General features: G+C 36.2%; 1 protein-coding gene across 1 annotated transcript in view; it reads left to right on the top strand.

The window, feature by feature from the left end:
- Nucleotides 1–23390, top strand: part of DOCK3 (dedicator of cytokinesis 3) — a 477354-nt gene that overhangs the window by 43359 nt on the left and 410605 nt on the right. Inside the window, exon 2 of the mRNA XM_034997521.1 lies at nt 14265–14305. Coding sequence (XP_034853412.1) covers nt 14265–14305 — 41 coding nt within the window. The remainder of the gene's footprint in view (nt 1–14264; nt 14306–23390) is intronic.

Raw genomic sequence — 23390 nt, 5'->3', positions numbered from 1 at the left:
TAAACCTAGCTTAGAGGAAACTTCGTTTGGCTTTTCATGAAAAACTATACACCTAGTGATAAACTATATAGACTAAGAAAATAAGCTTATTCTCTTAGGTGAGTCTGTTTTAGGATATTAAATCAAAAGATACATTTTGGTTTATTTTAGCTCTCATATTCCTAATTTACTTTCTACATCTGGTTGATTTTGGTAGAAGTCTTTAAGACTGCCAGTAGATGGAAAGCTCTAGATAGTATTTTGTATGAAGGTGAATTATGATTAAAAGTCCGTTGAAAGCTATAAGCGTGAGAGATGGCTTTTTAATAAAATTATGGCTAAAATCAAATTTGTCAGGCAAATAGGCTCTATTATTGATCAGTAATTATGGACAGATTATATGGTGAAAAAAAATCATTCTTATTTTGTTAGAAGAGTTACTCACTTTCCATGGGTTTGGAGGCTTTTATACTCATTTACTCCAGTTTTATGTTTCACGATTGTAGTTTCTGTTGCAAGTGGTAAATCTTCTTTATAAGAGTGTATCAACATTTTGCTGGTAAGAAAAGAAGATGTGGATGTTAGTTCATGCACTAATTTGAACTTTTGTTAGATGGGTAAGAGTATTTTAAAAAAAAATTTACATTCCTAGTTTTCCAAAAATGAGTTAAGAGATCTGTTTAGGAGTTTGTATTTTTGGACCCCTAATGTTTCTTAGAATGAATACCATTCATATTAAGAAAATTCAGGCTGCAGTTATTTTATTTCATAAATCCAGTCTCCTCTGTAAAGTCTCCACTTGAAGTGTTATTTAGTGTATGAGTTAGTTTAGGGTTAAAGTTTTAGTGTATGTTACTCCTCTTTCACACCCTGCTCACCCCATAACTGAGTTATTACAACGTGTCAGACATTGTGCAAGGCATTTTACATATATCAATGCTAATTTTATCAACGGACTTGCCAGGTAAGTGTTATCACCCCGTATGTTACAGATTCATTCTTTCTTTCATTCACCAAATATTTGAGTGCCTAATGGAGGTGAAGTACTCTTCTAGCTCCTGGCACTCAGCTATAAAAGAGTAAAGCAAAGTCCTTGTTCTCATTGAGAAGATTAAGGAAGGATAAAACAGGAAGTAGCAGATAGAGTGACTGTGTGCACTGGGGTGGGGTGGGGGGTTTCTATGTATTTATGTAGGATAATCATGGAAGGTCTTTCTGAGAAGATAACAGTTGGGCAGAGAACACATGGGGGTAAGGAAGCAATCCTGTGGTTTTCTGGGAGAAGAGCAGTCCAGGCATATGTGCAAAAAGTATAAAGGCCTGAAGTGGCAGCTTGCTTAGTGAGTTGAAGGAATTGCAGGGGAGACTGGTGTGGCTGCAGTAGAAGGGTTGGTTGGGGAGGAGCAGGGAGAGTAGTGGGAGATGAGATCAACAGAGCCTGTAGTAAGGACTTTGGAATTTACTTTGAGATGGGATGACATTAGACAGTTTGAGCAGAGGAATAACTGTGGCTCAAAGAGCTATACTTTGCTTCTGGAATTTGAAGACAATACCCAAACTTTTCCCAGTAGTTCTTGCATTGGAAAGTTTCATCATCAGACATTTGGGTGAAATGAAGAATTCTTTGTTTTTCACAATATTCCTTTGATAAACGTCCCTAGTTTAGAAGTTAGAGTTGCAACCAGTTATTGAGGAAGGGAAAACCTGGTGTTTCTGGAGGCAACACTTGTTTAGCATTTCTTAGAATTCAATCATGATAGTATGACTCAAAGATATACATGATAATTGATTCCCTGAAGGGAACAGTCTTTGTAGTAAATTATAATCTTGAATGTTGTAATAATGCCTTCCTTTCCTCATTCCATTTTCCATAAAAATTGAGATCTGAAAATGTTAGAGGATAAAAATATGTCTGAATCTTAAGTTCCTAATAGTGATCAAACCATCACATGTTGACTTAATATGGGAAATAGTCCAGTATACTCTTCAATTAAATGCATCTGATGACAGTGAAACTGATGAGGTCTCAGACAATATGACCAATGGGGTTTCACTTTGTGCCCCAGCATTGTGAAATCTTGGTAAGTTGAAAATCAATGAGGAAAATGGAAGGAGAGATTTATAGCTACAAAGGTAGAATGTCCAGGACTCTTGTAAAAGAAAACCAGACATTTAAAAGATGCTTTTTTGTGCTAGCTAATTAAAAACATCTCTTTCCTATAGATTCTTAATGATTTTGGAAATATTTGAATTGTTCTTTTGATTCTTTATCTGAGAAGTTAGAAACTTTTGTTCTGTATGTAAAGGACCTAAAAGGAATGAATTCTCTATCTTCTTCCTTCTCTCTTTTCTTCTTATCCTTTCTTCACTCTCTTCAGTTCTAAATCTTGCATGGAATGAGCACATTTAGCAAAATTTGTAGCAGAAATTTGGTTTTAAGAAATGAAGGGAGGGGGAGTCAGAGGGGGAGATGAGCCATGAGAGACTATGGACTCTGAGAAACAAACTGAGGGTTTTAGAGGGGAGGGGGGTGGGGGAATGGGTTGGCCCAGTGATGGGTATTAAGGAGGGCACGTGCTGCATGGAGCACTGGGTGTTATACACAAACAATGAATCATGGAACCCTACATCAAAAACTAATGATGTACTGTGTGGTGACTAACATAACATAATAAAATAAAATAAAATTTAAAAAAAAATAAGAAAAGGTGATACCTGAAATTCATTGATCACAGTCCTCATGATCCTCACAATGGTGGCATCCCATGTAGGTGATAATGTTGTGTTTTTGAAGCTGCTTAGTACTCTACAAAACTGATCTCAGTCTTCCTCTCCTCTGTCCCTCGACCTCCCATTGAGAAGCAAGAGTTTATATCACATTCTTTTATTTTATTTTTATTTTTTTATATTGTATTCTAATGCATATATTTAGTTAATAAAGAAACAACTTCTGATAAGCAATATTGTGAGAATTCACTGGGTGAGAAATTACTGACCTTCATAAACATATGTTATCTGATTAAATGTTTACATGAAATCTTGAGGTGGTGCTTCATCCTATTTATTCTCTCATTATCATTTTATAAGAACATAAATAAATAAGTGACATAGTCATTTGTACCAAAATATGTTGTATTGAAACATATGGATTACATGGCTCCTTAATAGTTTTTTGTTGAGTAATACAAGGGAGATTCAGATGTTAACTGAATGGCATTGCAGTCAGATCAAAAATGACCTTTTATAAGATTTAACAGAGATAGCCTCAAGGATTTATGAAATATGAGAAAGTATGGAAGGGTGACCAGTACTTTGATATTGTGTATAATATATTAAAGGCAACAGAGCATTTCTGTAAATGTCTCCTAGTGCATATATACAGGAAATTCACTAAGGACATAATTCTCAACCTTTTGAGACGCAGTGCTGGCCTGCCTTCTTTCCCTTTAAAAGGTTTATTGAGATATAATTCACACACCATAAAAATCACCCTTTAAGGATGTACAGTTCACTGTTTTTCTAGTATAGAGTTGTGCAACTATCACCACTGACTAATTTTAGAATATTTTTATAACCTGAGAAGGAAACCCCACTCGTATTAGTAAACACTCCCCATACTTTTCTATCCCCAGCCTCTGGCAACCACTAATCTATTTTCTCTATCTGTGGATTTGACTATTCTGGACATTTCATATAAATGTAATTATTTAATTTGTGTCTCGCTTCTTTTACTTAGCACAGTGTTCAAGCTTCATCCATGTGAAGTATGTATCAGAACTTGATTTCTTTTTGGGCGCCAGGGTGGCTCTGTCGGTTAAGCGTCTGCCTTCGGCTCAGGTCATGGTCCTGGGGTCCTTGGATCAAGTCCCACGTCTGTCTCCCTGCTCAGCGGGGAGCCTGCTTCTCCCTCTCCCTCTGCTGCTCCCCCTGCTTGTGCTCTCTCTCTCTGACAAATAAATAAATAAAATCTTAAAAAAAAAAAAAAAGAACTCGGTTTCTTTTTATGGTTAACTAGTATTCCAATGTAGGCATATACCATATTTTATTTATCTGTTCATCAGGTGACATACATTTGGGATGTTATCACCTTTTGGCTGTTGTGAATAGTGCTGTTGTGAACATTTGTGTGCAGATAGTTGTTTGAATACCTGTTTTAAAATTTTTTTGTTATATACCTAAGGGGAATTGTTGGGTCATATGGTAGTTTTATCTTTAACATTTTTAAAAAATTTATTATGTTATGTTAATCACCATACATTACATCATTAGTTTTTGATGTAGTGTTCCATAATTCATTGTTTGCATATAACACCCAGTGTTCCATTCCACGTGCCCACTTTAATACCCATCACCAGGCAAAAACATCTCCCCACCCCCTCCCCTCTAGAACCCTCAGTTTATTTCTCACAGTCCATAGTCTCTCATGGTTCATCTCCTGCTCCAATTTTCCACTCTTCATTTTTCCCTTCCTACTATATATTTTTTTTAACATATAATATTTGTTTCAGAGGTACAGGTCTGTGATTCAACAGTCTTACACAATTTACAGTGCTCACCATAGCAGATACCCTCCCCACTGTCTATCACCCAGACACCCCATCCCTCCCACTCCCCACCACTCCAGCAACCCTCAGTTTGTTTCCTGAGATTAAGAATTCCTCATATCAGTGAGATCTTATGATACATGTCTTTCTCTGATTGACGTATTTCGCTCCGCATTAATACCCTCCAGTTCCATCCATGTTGTTGCAAATTTCATTCCTTTTGTTGGCTGCATAATATTCCATTGTATATATATACCACATCTTCTCTATGCATTCATCTGTCGATGGACATCTTGGCTCTTTCCACAGTTTGGCTATTGTGGACATTGCTGCTATAAACATCGGGGTGCACGTACCCATTTGGATCCCTGCATTTGTATCTTTGGGGTAAATACCCAGTAGTGCAATTGCTGGGTCATAGGGCAGCTCCATTCTCAACTTGTCCTTGCTGGGGGCCGGGTTAGGTAATCTGCTCAGGTTTGCTCTGGGGAGCTTTTGTTCCCTGCAAGCTTTCCATATAGCTTTGGAGGACGGGAAAGAAAAATGGCAGCCTCCCAGTCTCCGCCCCGGAGGAGCCAAGAACTCGGGGTCTCACTCCTCAGTGAGCCCCCAGAGAAAAGCAGTCAGTCACTCCCATCTCCCCAGTCTCTGGCCGCACTCCATGCTCACCCGGCCTGTGACTGAACGTTTCTGTCTCTGGCACCTGACCCCGTTTGGAGTCTCCACACCTAGCAGATTCCTGCGGTGAGCTCCTGTGCCGCCCCTCCCGGGGGAGGAAGGGGAGTCTCCCCAGATCTGCCACTTGTTGGGTCCCTGCTGGAAGAGCAGTGGCCCGACTGTGCTGGGGATCACAGTTTATGGCAACCCTGAGCTGAGAGCCCACTCCTCGGCTCCATCTTTGCAGCTGGCTTCCCTGCTCTGATACCTGGGAGCTCTGCCACACTCAGGCACCCCTTGTCTTTCTGTGATCCTGAGGGTCCTGAGACCACACTGTCCCAATGAGGGTTCCACCCCCCGCTTAGCCGCAGGAGCAACGTCCCTCAGCAGAGCCGACTTCTAAAAGTTCTGATTTTGTGCTCCGCTGCTTTATCACTTCCTGGTAGCGGCTGACAGGCTCCCTCCCCCTGCGTTGTATCTTCCCAAATATCGCCTCAGATTCAGTTTTCTGCACGTCCTACCTTCCAGAAAGTGGTCGCTCTTCTGTTCAGAGAGTTGCTGCTATTTTCTTCAATCTCCTGTTGAGTTCGTAGGTGTTCAGAATGGTTTGATCCCTATCCAGCTGAATTCCTGGGAGCAGACGAAATTTAGGTTTCCTAGTCTTCTGCCATCTTGCCTATCTTTAACATGTTGAGGAACTAGCAAAATGTTTTCTAAAGTGGCTTCACCATTTTACAAACCTGTCAGTAATGTACAAGTATTCCAATTATCTCCATATCTTTGTTAATACTTGTTACTGTCTGTGTTTGTCATTGCATTGGGGGAGAAATGGTATCTCACTATGGTTTTGATTTTTATTTGTTTAATGACTAATGATGTTGAATTTCTTTTCATGTTTTGTATCTTCTCTGGAAAAAATGTTCATTTAAGTCTTTTCCCTGTTTAAGTAAGTTATCTTTTCATTTAGTTATGAGTTTTTTTTATATATTCTGGATACTGGTCTCATATCAGGTATATGATTTGTAAATATTTTTGCCCATTCTGTGGGTTGTAGTTTAATTTTTTTGATGTCCTTTGAGGAACAAAGCTTTTAATTTTGATGAAGTCTATTTTTAATTTTTTGAGGCATGTCCACACTGTTTTCCAAAGTGGCTGTACCAACTTGCATTCCCACCAACAGTGTAAGAGGATTCCCCTTTCTCCACAGCTTCTCCAGCATTTGTTTTTTGCCTTGTCAGTTTTTGCCATTCTAACTGGTGTAAGGTGGTATCTCAATGTGGTTTTGATTTGAATTTCCCTGATGGCTAATGATGATGAACATTTTTTTCATGTGTCTGTTAGCCATTTGTATGTCTTCTTCAGAGAAGTGTCTTTTCATATCTTCTGCCTATTTTTTGACTTATTTGTTTTTTGGGTGTTGAGTTTGAGAAATTAACAATAGAGCCACCCTATGACCCAGCAATTGCAGTCCTGGGTATTTATCCCAAAGACACAGATGTAGTGAAAAGAAGGGCCATATGCACCCCAATGTTCATAGCCACAGTGTCTGCAATAGCCAAACTGTGGAAAGAGCTGAGATGCCCTTCAACAGATGAATGGATAAAGAAGATGTTGTCCATATATACAGTGGAATATTACTCAGCCATCAGAAAAGATGAATACCTAACTTTTACATCAACGTGGATAGGACTGGAGATTATGCTAAGTGAAATAAGTCAAGCAGAGAAAGTTATATGGTTTCACTTATTTGTGGAACATAAGGAATAGAATAGCATGGAGGACATTAGGAGAAGGAAGGGAAAAATGGGGGGAATTGGAGGGAGAGATGAACTATGAGAGACCATGGACTCTGAGAAACAAACAGGGTTTTAGAGGGGAGGGGGGAGGAGGGATTGGTTAGCCTGGTGATGGGTATTAAGGAGGGCACGTACTGCATGGAGCACTGGGTGTTATATGAAAACAATGGATTGTGAATCACCACATCAAAAACCAGTGATGTATGGTGACTAACACATAATAAAATTTAAAAAAACAATAAAAAAAACTAATGATGTATTGTATGGTCACTAACATAATAAGAAAAATTTTTGATGAAGTCAAATTTACTTTCTCTGTTGTTGCTTGTGCATGAAACCAGTGTTTAACCGAAGGTCATGAAGATCTATAGTTGTGTTTTCTTCTATGAATCTTTGCATTTTTAAAATATAAATATTTTTAATGTCTTTGGCAACTCAGACCCCCCCCCTCCAGATTTCCAAAAATTTCTCTAGAATGCAGTAATATCCCCAATTCAATGCTACTCTCTAAGGGATAATATACAGAAGTAGAATTTCAGTGTCATACAATATGCATATAATATGTACTGCATTGTTTTTGAAAATGGGGACCATTTATTATCACCCTCACTAGCAATATCTGATTGCTCTACAGTCTCTTGCCAACACCTGCTATTTTAGAATTTAAAATAAAAATTCTAATGAATGTGATAGATGTGAAATGTTATCCTGTTGTCTGTGTGTATGTGTGTGTGTTTGTTTTAGTTGGTTTTTGGTGTATAACTTATGTGCAGTAAATGTCACCCTTTTTGGAGTACATTTCTGTGAATTTTGATAAATGTATAATCTTATAACTATCACCACCGTTAGGATACAGAACATTTTTGTCACCCCCAATGTAACATCAGGCTCTTTGTAGTCAACTGTCCTTCTTAATCCCCTTCCCCCAGCCCTGGCAACCACTGATTTATTTTCTGTCCCTCTGGTTTTGTGTTTTCTAGAATGTTAAATAAATGGAATCATACATCATATAGCTTGTTGTGTCTGGCTTTTCCTTTTCACTTAGCATAATGCATTAAAATTCATTCATGTTGTATGTATCTGTGGCTTGTTTTTTTCTGAGTAGTATTTCCTCATACAGATTTAAGCCACATTTTATTTATCCATGTAGCAGTTGATAGACATTTGAGTTGCTTTATTTTTGAAGATTATGAATAAAGTTGTTATAAACATTGTGTATAGATTTTAGTATGGACTTTTTTCTCTATTGGGTAAATACCTAGAGGTGCAATTGGTGGGTCATATAATAAGTGCATTAAAAAATAGGCTTTATTTTTTTAGAGTAATTTTAGGCTCCTAACAAAACTGCGCAGAAAGTATAGAGAATTCCCATATATCCCCTACTTCCACACATGCACAGCGTCCCCCACTATCAAGATCCACACTAGAGTGGGTACATTTTTTAAAATCAGCGAACCTATGTTGGCATATCATTGTCACCCCAAATCCAAAGTTTACATCAGGGTTCACTCTTGGTGGTGTACATTCTATTGGTTTGGATACGTATATAATGACATGTATCCACCATTATAGTATCATACAGAATAGTTTCACTGCCCTAAAAATTCTCTCCATCTATTTATCCTTCCCTTCCTGCAACCATTGGCAACCACTGATCTTTTTACTGCCTCCATGGTTTTGCCTTTTATAGGATGTCATATATTTGGCATCATATAGTATGTGACCTTTTCAGATTGGCTTTTCCCATTTAGTAATATGCAGTGTAAGTCCCTCAATGCGTTTTTTTTTTTTTTTTTTTTTTTTTTTTTTTTTGTGGCTTGTTGGCTTATTTTTTTTTATCACTAAATAATATACCAGTGTCTGGATGTACCACAGTTTATTTATCCATTTACCTGAAGGATATCTTGGTTGCTTTCACATTTTGGCAGTTATGAATAAAGCTGCTATAAATATCCAGGTGCAGGTTTTTGTGTGGACATAAATGTTCAGTTCATTTGAGTAAATACCAAAGAGTCAGACTTTTGAATTATATGGTAAGAGTATATTTAGTTTTGTAAGAAACTGCCAAACCACCTTACAAAATGGCTGTACCATTTTGTATTCCCACCAGCAATGAATGAGAGTTCCTGTTGCTCCACATCCTTATCAGCATTTGGTGTTGTCAGTGTTTTGGATTTTGGCCATTATGCTAGATATGTAGTGGTATCTTATTATTTAATTTGTAATTCTTTTTTTTTTTAATTATGTTAATCACCATACGGTACTTCATTAGTTTTTGATGTAGTGTTCCATGATTCACTGTTTGCATATAACACCCAATGCTCATTGCAATATGTGCCCTCCTTAATACCCATCACTGCGCTAACCCATCCTCCCACCCCTCTCCCCTCTGAAACCCTCGTATGTTTCCTGGAGTCCATAGTCTCTCATGGTTCGTCTCCCCTTCCAATTTCTGCCCCTTCATTTTTCCCTTCCTTCTCCTAATGTCCTCCATGTTATTCCTTATGTTCCACATATAAGTGAAACCATGCTTGACTTATTTCATTTAGCATAATCCCCTTCAGTTCCATCCATGTCGATGCAAATGATGAGTATTCATCCTTTCTGATGGCTGAGAAATATTCTGTTGTATATAGGAACCACATCTTCTTTATCCATTCCTCTTTTGATGGGCATCTTGGCTCTTTCCACAGTTTAGCTATTGTAGACATGGCTGCTATGGACATTGGGGTGCATGTACCCCTTGTTTTCACTACATCTGTATCTTTGGGGTAAATACCTAGTAGTGCAATTGCTGGGTCATAGGGTAGCTCTATTTTTAACATCTTGAGGAATCTCCATACTGTTTTCCGAAGTGGTTGTATCAACTTGCATTCCCACCAACAGTGTAAGAGTGTTCCCCTTTCTCCACAACCTCTCCAACATTTGTTGTTTCCTGCTTTGTTATAATTTTTGCCATTCTAACTGGTGTAAGGTGGTATCTCAATGTGGCTTTGATTTGAATTTCCCTGATGGCTAATGATGATGAACATTTTTTCATGTGTCTCTTAGCCATTTGTATGACTTCTTTGGAGAAGTGTCTGTTTTTGTCTTCTGCCCATTTTTTGACTGGGTTATTTGTTTTTTGAGTGTTGAGTTTGAGAAGTTCTTTATAAATACCGGCCTGTTATCTATAGTGTCATTTGCAAATATCTTCTCCCAGTCCGTGGGTTGCCTCTTTGTTTTGTTGAGTGTTTCCTTTGCTGTGTAGAAGCTTTTTATCTTGATGATGTCCAAAAAGTTCATTTTCGCTTTTGTTTCCCTTGCCTTTGAAGATGTGTCTTAAAAGAAGTTGCTGAGGCTGATGTTGAAGAGGTTACTGCCTATGTTCTCCTCTAGGATTTTGATAATTTGTAATTCTTGAATTACATTTGATGTTGAACGTTTTTTCATATGCTTTTTTGCCATCTGTATATCTTCTTTAATGGGGTGTCTGTTCAGGTCTTTTGCTTATTTTTTGATTGAGCTATTTTTAAGTTTTAAGAGTTCTTTGTGTATTTTAGGTAACAGTCTTATATGAGGTATGTCTTTTATAAATATTTTATCCTGGTCTGTGGTTTGTCTTCGAATTCTCTTGACAGTGTTTTTTTTTGCAGAGCAGTGGTTTTAATTTTAATGAAGTCTAGGTTATTGATTTTTTCTGTGTCTAGATTCATTTTTTTTATGTCGATGTCCAGTTGTCCCAGCAGCATTTGTTGCAAAGACTGCCTTTTCTCCATTGTATCATCTTTGCTCCTTTGTTAAAGATTAGTTGACTGTATTTATGTGTGTCTACTTCTGTGCTCTCTATTCTGTTCTATTGATCTGTTTGTTCTTTCTCTAATAGTGCACTGTCTTGATTACGATAGCTTTATAATAGTAAGTTTTGAAGTCAGGTAGTCTGATCTTCCATTTTTGTTACTCTCCTTCAACATTATGTTGCCTATTCTAGATCTTTTACCTTTCCATATAAACTTTATACTCAGTCTGTCAATATCCAAAAAACAGCTTGCTGAGATTTTTATTGGCAATAGGTTGTCTTTTCATGCTGTTGATTGTGTCTTTTGATGCACAGAAGTTTTAAATTTTGATGTAGTCCAATTTATCTATTTTTACTTTACCATCTTTTGGTGTCATGTCCAAGAAATCATTTTCAAGTTTACATTATGAAGATTTTCAATGTTATCTTCTAAGAGTTTTGTGACTCTTAGAAAAGCAAAATTTTAAAACTTTTATGAAGATTACATTATTAATTCTTTTATAGAGTATGCCTAAGAAATTCTTGTCTATTCCAAGGTCACAAAAATGTTTTTCCCTTGTTTCTGTACCAGTTTTACACTTTCACATTTTTTTAAAAAGATTTTATTTATTTATTTGACAGAGAGAGAGAGACACAGTGAGAGGGGGAGCACAAGCAGGGGGTGGGGAGAGGAAGAAGCAGGCTTCTCGCTGAGCAGGGCTTGATCCTGATGCGGGGCTCGATCCCAGGATGCTGGGATCATGGCCTGAGCTGAAGGCAGATGCTTAACGACTGAGCCACCCAGGCGCCCCTACAATTTTACATTTAATTTTTTGACAATTGTGTTTATAATATAAGGTATGGCTTGAGGTTTTTGTTTGTTTGTTTTGGTAAATGTATATCCAATTGTTTCAGCACCATTTGTTGAAAAGACTGTTATTTCTGTTTGCATCTTTGTTGAAATCAGTTGTTCATTTATGTGTGGATTTTTTCCTGGTTTCTAATGTATTTTATTGGTAATATTTTTTATTCCTTTTCAAAATTAATTTGACTATTCTAGTAATCCGTTGCTTAAATTTTAGAGAGAACTCAATACCTACCAAAATTTTTGCTGGGATTTTGATTGGCATTACATTGAATCTGTAGACCAATTAGGGTTAATTGACATCTTAACATTACAGAGTTTTACAATTTATAAACATGGTAAACCTCTTCATTTATTTTGGTCTTTTTGATTTCCCCTATTCTGTCCTCTTCAGGGGATGTTAGTTTTCTGGTTTTCATCACTAATATCGGGTTTTTGGTTTTCAAGTCTAACATAAGGCTTGCAGGGAGGGAAATGGGATAGGGCAAGTTAAAAAGCTCTTTGTTTTCATCAAGATTCAGATTTCTTGAATAAATACTGTTTGGATTATTTCAGGTCTTTGGTTTATTTCCAGAGTTCTATAGAATTTGATTTTGACAGTTTTTGCCAGGATTCTTACTGCTTTTATTGAAGAAAGGCCTTTTGAAGATCCTTTTCTGCCATTCCTGCTGATACCATTTTCTATTCTGTTTCTTAAGCTATTATAAAACATCACATTTGATAAATCACTTTTTCTTTTTAATAAATGAAGATATTGAAACTCTCAAGGTGTAAATTAAGTTATTCAAATTTATTATCTCAGCTGTTGTACTAAACATAAACAAGGATATTTCTTCTTTTATTGGTTGTTATGATTTCAGGAAAGTTGATTTTTTTCCCTTATAGCTTAGTTGCAAGATTTAAAGGTTAATATATAGAGGCCTCATAAAATGAGTTTGGAAGTTTTCCTTCCATTTCTAGGTATTAATTCTTGAAATGTTAGTTGAATTCCCCTGGGAAGCCATCTGGCCCTGGGCTTTTGTTTGTTGGGAGATTTTTGATTATAGCTTCAATTTCCTTAGTGGTTATAGGTCTTTTCAGGTTTTCTCTTTCTTCCTGGTTCAGTTTTGGTAGTTGATACCTCTCTAGGAATGCATCCATTTCTTCCAGATGATCTAATTTGCGGGTGTATAGTTGCTCATAATATGTTCTTATAATTGTTCGGGTATTTCTTTGGTGTTGGTTATGATCTCTCCTCTTTCATTCATGATTTTATTTATTTGGGTCCTTTCTCTTTTCTTTTTGATAAGTCTGGCCAGGGGTTTATCGTTCTTGTTAATTCTTTCAAAGAACCAGCTCCTAGAATATTATGCAGCCATCAAAAGGAATGAAATCTTGCCATTTGCAACAACATGGATGGAACTGGAGGGTATTATGCTGAGCGAAATAAGTCAATGAGAGAAAGACATGTATCATATGACCTCACCAATATGAGGAATTCTTAATCTCAGGAACCAAACTGAGGGTTGCTGGAGTGGTGGGGGGTGGCAGGGTTGGGTGGCTGAGTGATAGACATTGGAGAGGGTATGTGCTATGGTGAGCACTGTGAATTGTGTAAGACTGTTGAAACACAGACCTGTATCTCTGAAACAAATAATACATTATATGTTAAAAAAAAAAAAAGAAGATATCAAGAGGGGAAGAATGAAAGGGGGGAAATTGGAGGGGGAGACGAACCATGAGAGACTATGTACTCTTGAGAAAGAAACTGAGGGTTCTAGAGGGGAGGGGGTAGGGGAATGGGTTAGCCCGGTGATGGGTATTAAAGAGGGCACGTTCTGCATGGAGCACTGGGTGTTATATGCCAATAATGAATCATGGAACACTACATCAAAAACTAATGATGTAATGTATGGTGATTAACATAACATAATAAAAAAAACAGGTTAATACATAGAACAACCTCTCAATTCCAGTATATGGAATTAAGAACAGTAAGATCCCAATTATTACTAGCTATTATGAATCATCTCCTTTTCTTCATCATCCTCCTTTCAATACAGCTCACTGGAACTTTTTCCTCTTAAACTCAAGCAGAGAAAGTATAATAAAACTCTAAAAATAATAGATTGGAATTGAGAAAATTTGGTAATGAAATTTCCTTTCTCTGAAAATTGTTTTTATTGTGTAATTGAAACTTTGATTATTATTCCTGTGTATGAATGCTGAGAGGGAATAACTGAATCACAGAAGTCAATTTTAGCATCTGGAAAGCCAAGAAATGAGAGTAGTGTAGTTTTGTGCATGGGACACTGAATAAGACCAGGAAACAGGAAGTCTGGGCTCTAGTCTCTATCTTCAACCAAAAAAGCTGTATGATTTTGGCATTTTTCTGCTGCTAACAGTTTCATCTGGGAATTTTCATAGAGTTGAATTATATATCCTCTGAGGTCTTTTTTAATTTTTTGGGCTTTATTCAGTTGAAAGTTGTACCTTTTGAAGAAAATTGGAAATGTATTTATTGTAAGACTGTTCCTTTTAGAGTAAACTACTATTAATAAAGTCACAAGTAGTGAGCCTTTACTAGAAAGTTGTGCATTTATTTTCCCCCTAAAATACTCACATTATGTGTTTTATAGGAAATAACAACAATATGAATTTAATATCATTTGTCTGCTTTGTTTTAGGTTGGTACAGAGGAGTTTCAACAAAGAAGCCAAATGTAAAGGTAATGAAAAGTTTATTGTTACCGTTTCTAATGTAGGAAGTTACCTGGATATTTATTTGATATAAAAATAATTATTACTTGTCCATCTTTTAATCTTTTACAATAGCCACACTCATTCTTTCTTTACAGAGCTGTATCAGACCCTGCTCTGTGTCAGCAGTATTAAAATGCTTTTTTTAAAAGGCAGAAAATTCATGTATGATCATAGCTACAAAGCTTCTTTTGATAAAGCCTATTTAGGACATTTAATATTTTTTCCTTCAAGTATTTGACAAAAAGTAAATTAACCTCACAACCAACACCGCAGAAATACAAACAACTGTAAGAGAATATTGTGAACAATTACATGCCAACAAATTGGGCAGTTTGGAAGAAATGGCTGAATTCCTAGAAACATATAAAGTACCAAAACTGAAACAGGACAAAATAGAAAACCTGAACAGACCCATAACAAGCAAAGAAATTGAAGCAGTAATCAAAAATCTCCCAATAAATAAGCATCCAGGGCTGGGTGGCTTCCCAGGGGAATTCTACCAAACATTTAAAGAAGAATTAATACCTGTTCTGAAGGTTTTCCAAAAAATAGAAATGGCAGGAAAAATTCTAAACTCATTCTATGAGGCTAGCATTACCTTGATCCCATAACCAGAAAAAGAACCCATTAAAAATGAGGATTACAGACCAATATCCCTGATGAACATGGATGGAGAAATTCTTACCAAGGGGATGCCTGGGTGACTTAGTCCATTAAGCATCTGCCTTCGGCTCAGGTCATGATCCCAGGGTCCTGGGATTGAATCCCACATCGGGCTCCTTGCTCAGTCGGGAGCCTGCTTCTCCCCCTGCCTACTCCGCCTGCTGCTCTCCCTGCTTGTGCACTCGCACTCTCCCTGTCTCTGACAAATAAATAAATAAAATCTTAAAAAAAATTCTTACCAAGATACTAGCTAGTAGGATCCAATAGTACATTAAAAGGATTATTCATCTCTACCAAGTGGTATTCATTTCTGGGTAGCAGGAGTGGTTCAATATCCGCATACCAATCAACATCATACATCACATTAATAATAAAAGGTAAGAACCATATGATCCCTCAACAGATGCAGAAAAGCATTAGACAAAATACAGCATCATTTCTTGGTAAAAATCTTCCACAATGTAAGGATAGAGGGAATACACCTCAACATCATAAAGGCCATATATGAAAGACCCACAGCTAATATCATCCTCAATGGGGAAAAACTGAGAGCTTTTCCCCTTAAGGTCAGGTACACGACAAGGATGTTCACTCTCACCACCGTTGTTCAGTATAGTACTGGAAGTCGTAGCCCTAGCAATCAGACAACAAAAAGAACTAAAAAGCATCCAGATTGGTAAAGAAGTTGAACTTTCACTCTTTGCAGATGACATGATACTCTATGTAGAAAACCCAAAGACTCCACCCAAAAATTGGTAGAACTCTTAAAGGAATTGCAAAGTGGCAGGATATAAAATCAATGGACAGAAGTCTGTTGCATTTCTATACACCGATAATGGAGCAGCAGAAAGAGAAATCAAGGAATTGATCCTGTTTACAGTTGTACCAAAAACCATGATACCTAAGAATAAACCTAACTAAAGAGGTAAAAGATCTGTACTCTGAAAACTTTAGAACACTTATGAAAGAAATTGAGGAAGACATAAAAAAATGGAAAAATCTTCCATGCTCATGGATTGGAAGAAGAAATATTGTTAAAATAGCTATACTACCCAAAGCAGTCTACACATTCATTGCAATCCCTATCAAAATAGCACCAGCATTTTTCACAGAGCTGGAAGAAACAATTCTAAAATTTGTATGGAATCAGAAAATACCCTGAAAAGCCAAAGTAATGTTGAAAAAGAAAACCAAAGCTAGAGGTGTCACAATTCTGGACTTCAAGCTGTATTACAAAGCAGTAGTCATCAAAACAGTATGGTACTGGCACAGAAACAGACACATAGATCAATGGAACAGAATAGAAAACCCCAAAATGGACCCTCACCTCTGTGGTTAACTAATCTTCAACAGAGTAGGAAAGAACATCCAATGGAAAAAAAACAATCTCTTTAACAAACTGTTTTGGGAAAGTTGGACAGCCACATGCAGAAGAATGAAACTGGACCACTTTCTTACATCATACACAAAAATAAATTAAAAATGGATGAAAGATCTAAATGTGAGAGAGGAAAGACTAAATGTGAGACAGGAACCCATCAAAATCCTAGAGGAAAACACAGGCAGCAACCTCTTTGACCTCAGCCTCAGCAATTTCTTGCTAGAAACATCTCCAGAGGCAAGGGAAACAAAGGCAAAAATGAACTATTGGGACTTCATCAGGATAAAAAGCTTCTGCACAGCAAAGGAAACAGTCAACAAAAGTGAAAGGCAACCCGTGGAATGGGAGAAGATATTTGCAAATGACATATCAGATAAAGCGCTAGTATCCAAAATGTATAAAGAACTTATCAAACTCAACACCCAAAAAACAAAAAATCCCATCAAGAAATGGGCAGAAGACATGAACAGACATTTCTCCAAAGAAGACATACAGATGGCCAACAAGACATAGGAAAATATGCTGTATATCACTTGGCATTAGGGAAATACAAATCAAACCACAAGACCTTGGCTAATTGAATTAAAAAAAACCAACACAATGAGATACCACCTCACAGCAGTCAGAATGGCTAAAATTAACAAGTCAGGAAACAGAAGATGTTGGTGGCAATGCAGAGAATAGGAAACCCTCTTTACACTGTTGGTGTGAATGCAAAGTGGTGCAGCCATTCTGGAAGACAGTATGGAGGTTCCTCAAAAAGTTAAAAATAGAGCTACCCTATGACCCAGCAATTGTACTACTAGGTATTTACCCAAAGGATACAAAAATAGTGATTCAAAGGAACACATGCACCCCCATGTTTATAGCAACAATGTCCACAGTAGCCAAACTGTGGTAAGAGCCCAGGTGTCCATTGACAGATGAATGGATAAAGAATATGTGTGTGTGTATATATATATGAATATTATGCAGCTATCAAAAAGAATGAAATCTTGCCATTTGCAACAATGTGGATGGAACTAGAGGGTATTATGATAAAGTGAAATAATTGACTCAGAGAGTGACAATTATCATATGATTTCACTCATGTGGAATTTAAGAAAGAAAACAGATGAATATAAGGGAAGTAAAGGAAAAATAAAATAAGATAAAAACAGAGGGAGGCAAACCATAAGAGACTCTTAACTATAGGGAACAAACAGTGTTGTTGGAGGGAGGTGGGTGGGGCATGGGGTAATTTGGTGATGGGCATTAAGGAGGGAACTTGTTATAATGAGCACTGGGTGTTATATGCAAGTGATGAATCACTAAATTCTACCCCTGAAGCTTATGATATATACTATATGTTAACTAAATTGAATTTAAATAAAAAACTTATTAAGGGGGGCACGTGTGGTGATGGGCCCTGGGTGTTATATGCAACTAGTGATTGTTGAACACTACATCAAAAACTAATGTGTATTATATGTCGGTTAATTGAACACAATAAAATAAATAATTTAATAAAAGTAAATTGACTTATTCATAGTCCTAATCTTGTGGAGGTATGTGTTTATTAAGACAAATTTACTTCTAAAATACAAAATGGAAAAAACTTTTTTTTTTATTATGTACAGTTAGCCACTGTATGTATAGTACATAGTTTTTGATGTAGTGTTCAGTGATTTGTTAGTTAAGTAAAATACAAAATGGAAAAAACTTTCAGATAATTTTCAATTAGATGTCCTTGTTGATGACAATATTGTTGTTAAAATATGAATTTAAATGACTTTTTATGAACTAGATTTTATATATTTATTGTTACCAATTAATATTAATTTGATCAAAAAGTGTATTTTAAATGGCAGATATAATACATTTAGGAACATTTTTCTCCAGTCATGCATTTGCAAAAACTTCTTTCTACCTACTCTTTCATATAATTAATATTATCAGCTTTTCTTATATTTTTTATGTAGCTTAATATTTAATATATAATGCTTTTTTCTTATATAGAAAAATATTGAAATTATCATGTACTATTTTTATTAAAAAAGAAAATTGTTTAGAGTTCTAACTAATTTTGTCAGTACAATCATTCAGTTTGTTAGTTTATTAGGTAATGATTATAAGAAGGCAGTATCTTCAAATTTTAATTCCTTCCAGCCAGGGCTTCTCATCCTTGGCATTGTTCACCTCTTGGGCCAGATAATTCTTCATTGTGGGTAATTGTCTTGTGCATTTTAAGATGCTTAGCAGCATATGTAAGCTCTATTCAGTAAATGTCAGTAACAAATTCCCCCTCAAGTTGTGGCAATGAAAAATGTCTGCAGACATTGCCAAAGCCCCCCCTCCCCTACTGCCCCCAGGGGTGGGGTGACGGTGATGGTGGTAAAATTGCCCCTGATTGAAAACCACTGCTCATAGGTAATTTTTTCTTGTGTTTCTAATTTTTAAAAAAGATTATATTTATTTGAGAGAGAGAGAGAACAAGCTGGGTAAGGGGGGAGAGAGGCAGAGTGGGAGGGAGAAGCATTTTCCTCATTGAGCAAGGAGCCCAATGTGGGACTTGATCCCAGGACCCTGAGATCATGACCTCAGCAGAAGGCAGACACTCAACCAACTGAGCCACCCAGGTGCCTCAGTCAGAGTTCTGTTTTAGAGTGAGGAAAAGGTGCTCAGAATCTCATACCTATTTTCTAAATTCCTTTTCCTATAACAAAGGTGTTTAGAGACTATGGGAGAGGCCACTTTGTAATTAATCTTAGCAGTGATTTCATAAGCTAATCAAAATGAAAAAAACAAATTAATCTTAAGTGTTTGAGCTCATTTTATCTGACCAGACTCCTTTAATTTCTTTACTTTCGACTAATGTGGTACTTCTGAGATTGTGCATTTTGGAAATACCAACTTCATTTTAGAATCTTAGATTATTGTATATTTATTAATAATATATCTGTATACCTTTTAATAGCTTGCATTTGTATTATTTTTTGTACTGATATTCTTAAACTTTAAAAATTTAATAGATGGAAATAACAATTTCATTTCCTGTGGCAATGATATTTTGTGGAACCATGGTGAAAATTCTTTAGTGTTTGTAAAATATAATCATTTAGTGATTCCACACAGTTAAAGTGATAAAAAATGCATTTCTATGTATCTTTTATTTGTCTTAATATTATAGTCACAATAAATAAAAATTTCAGTAGGTTTTTCATAGCTGTTAGTGGTTAAAGAAAATTAAAAGGCGACTTATTACTATGTCTTGAGTTGTGTATGACTTATACTAAAAATAAAACTCGAAATAGCCCAAATAAAATAATATCTGAAGTAGATAGCAAATATAGTGTTCAGAAATCTCCATAAGTGGTAAAACATTTTTTTCTATAAAACAGTTTTAAAAAGTCTCAAAGCTTAATTGTTTTGTTCTCTATGAATACTCTGTAATAAGATGTTACATTCTTAAGGGAAAAGTGGGATGATTATAAAATACCCTTTCAGTTATATATTTTTGTGACCACATGCTAAAGTTGTACGTTTAAGAGAGGGATATTATGTAGGAAAAATATACTACTCAGTTTTATTCTCAATGATCTTAAGAATGATAGGTTTTTGTCTTTTGCATTTTTTGAAGACTTTATTTTTACAGAATACACTATAAGGTAGAACTTATTTTGGCTGTATAATTTTAGAAATCAGAAGTTTTTGAGACACAATATTATCTTCTGGTGAAACGTCATGTTACATAATTGTTAGGCTCGCCATAATACTAGCTTTCTTAAGAATATACATAAAGAAAGAATAAGAGAGTAAGATAAGATTAAGGACAGCAGATATTTGACAATAATTTTGTGTTTTTTATAAAACATATGCTCAAGAGGAAAAGAATGACATTCAAGAGAGTTTATATTTCCCATTTTGTAGTTTCAGGATCAGCTTTTATGTAATTACTGTCAACTGGATACCTAGAATTCTGCCAGATAGCTACAGGGCCTTATAGAGTGTTTTACATTGCAAAAGTAGAGGTATAGAGGCATGGAACTGCAAGAAATGTTCAAAGAATGTTAGATAGTCCAAACTGGCTAGGGCATAGTACAGGAAAGAGATGGATGGTAAGGCAGGAAAGGGAGGGTGGATCCATATTTGAAGACTCTTATATGCCAAAGAATATAAGGAATGCTAAAGAATTTGGATTTTCTCTCTGGCAATGGGGAAACTGCCATTTAACAGAGGCATGGATCTATTCTTGCCACACAGCATAATAATAATTATTTTTTAAATAGATGTACTTATTTATTTGAGAGGGAGGAGAGAGAGAACAAGTGAGCGTGTAGGGAGGGAGGGGCAGAAGGGGGGAGAGAGAATCTCAAGCAGAACCCCTCAGTGAGTGTGAAGCCCGACGTAGGCCTCAATCTTATGATCCTGAGATCATGATCTGAGCAGAAATTAAGTCAGACTCTTGATGTGCACTTAATCCACTGAGCCACCCAGGCGCCCATATGCAGCATAATTATAAAATAAAGTTTTGCCATCAGGGAAGTGCAAATCAAAACCACAATGAGATACCACCTTACACCTGTTAGAATCATGGAACACTACATCAAAAACTAATGATGAGTACTCTATGGTGACTAACATAACATAATAAAAAAAATTATAAAAAAAGATAAGTGAAAAAAAGGGAATAACAAATGTTGGGGAGGATGTGGAGAAAGGGGAACCCTCTTACACTGCTGGTGGGAATGCAAGCTGGTACAGCCACTCTGGAAAACAGTATGGAGGTTCCTCAGGATGTTAAAAAAAGAGCTACTCTATGACCCAGCAATTGCACTATTGGGTATTTACCCCAAAGGTACAGATGTAGTGAAAAGAAGGGGCACATGCACCCCAATGTTCATAGCAGCATTGTCCACAATAGCCAAACTGTGGAAGGAGCCAAGATGTCCTTCAACAGATGTATGGATAAAGAAGATGTGGTTCATATATACAATGGAATATTACTCAGCCATCAGAAAGGATGAATACCTACCATTTGCATCGACATGGAGGAAACTGGATGGTATTACGCTATGTGAAATAAGTCAAGCAGAGAAAGACAATTATCATATGGTTTCACTCATATGTGGAATATAAGGAATAGTGCAGAGGACCATAGGGGAAGGGAGGGAAAACTGAATGGGAAGAAATCAGAGAGGGAGACAAACAGTGAGAGGGTCTGGACTCCGGGAAATAAATTGAGGGTTGCAGAAGGGAGGGATTGGGGGGATGGGGTAACTGGGTGATGGGCATTAAGGAGGGCATGTGATCTGATGAGCACTGGGTGTTATACACAACTAATGAATCATTGAACACTACATCAAAAACTAATGATGTACTATTAGAACTTAATTAAAAAAAGGAAAAAATATAAAAGAGTTTATTGGAGAAGCAGTAAGCACCTGTTAAAGATACTTATTGAAGCTATGAATTGTTTATGGATGAATTCTAAAATTGCTCTGAAATACTGTAGTAGGTAAAAATGTGTATGTGGGGATTAATAAATCAAGATTGGCAAAATGTTAATAATCATTAAAGGTGAATGGTAGGTTCATCTAGGCTCAGTACGTTCTGTCTAATTCTCTATGTATTTGAAATGGGGATAACATTATTACTTATTTATAGAATTGTTACAAGGAATCAATGATCTTACATGAAGCTCTTAACACAGTGCTTAACACATGATAACAGCACAATAAATATTTACTTCTGTTGCTATAACAACTACTGCTATGATAGCATAGGACTTGCAAATGAGACTTTAAAGACTTGACAACACCTTGAAGGACAGAAAAAGAGGAACTAGTACAGAGACTGAGAAATAGAGGAGATAGTTGGCTAAGGAGAAGAAAGGTGTTTTGTCGTTTTTTTTTTAAAGGGTAATTAATGATTTCAAGTACTGTGGAGTAGACTAGTAGAATGGGTACTGAGTAGGGGCTATTATATTTGGCAATTAGAAGGCCATTGGTGACTTTTAAGGGATTCTGATTTAATAGCATGATAGTGGCAGAGAGCCAGAATCTAGTGAGTAGATTATGGGTGTAAGGAAGAAAGTAGATACAGATTCTAAGGAATGTAAATTTGTTGGTTGGGGAGTAGAAAACTCTGATGAACATTTTGAATTTGATTTATATAAATTTCTAGAAAATGCTAATAATTTATAATGCCTTAAGTTTAGTGGTTCCCTGCCAATAGTGTTGAAGAGATGGATGGATTACAAAAAGATATGAGAAAACTTTTGGGGGTGGTGCAAATTACTTTATTTTAATTGTGCTCATGATTTCACTGTAAATATACTTTATGCCAAAAAGGCACCAAATTCTATACTGTTAGTATTTGCATTTTATGGTATATCAGCTATACCTCAATTAAGTTGTTAAAAAAAATGGCTCTTATATCAAACCCTGAAGATGTGATTTCATATTTATTCTGAAAGTTATCATTTCAGTTTCTCAATTTACTTTCTAGTTTTAGTGATTAATTTTGATACAGACTTGGTCAAATATCAAGTAATACTGAGACCTTTCTAACAATTATTTTTATTTTTATTATTATTTTTAAAAAATATTTTATTTTATTTATTTTTATTTATTTGACAGAGAGAAAGAGAGACAGCGAGAGAGGGAACACAAGCAGGGGGAGTGGGAGAGGGAGAAGCAGACTTCCTGCTGAGTAGGAAGCCTGATGCGGGGCTCGATCCCAGGATCTTGGGATCATGATCTGAGCCAAAGGCAGACACTTAATGACTGAGCCACCCAGGCGCCCCTAACAATTTTTTTGAAGTGAAGGAAAACTGTAGTTGTCATCAATAGTTCTCCTAACTGAAAACTTTTTTTAAAGGTGACTTTTATCATTGTTACTCAGCATTGGAATTTTGTGTTTGTGATTTGGAATTTATCTAATAGCCACATGTTAAGTGTACTCCATTGATGGGCCTTATTATTAGTGTGTTTGTATTGTTGTAGGTGGGTAGAAAGTGGTAGATG

The sequence above is a fragment of the Mirounga leonina genome, unplaced genomic scaffold (genome assembly GCF_011800145.1).
Source record: "Mirounga leonina isolate KUSES-001 unplaced genomic scaffold, KU_Mleo_1.0 Mir_94, whole genome shotgun sequence".
Lineage (NCBI taxonomy): Eukaryota > Metazoa > Chordata > Mammalia > Carnivora > Phocidae > Mirounga > Mirounga leonina.
The sequence above is the reverse complement of the archived record's forward strand: the minus strand, read 5'-3'. Positions and strand labels throughout refer to the sequence as shown.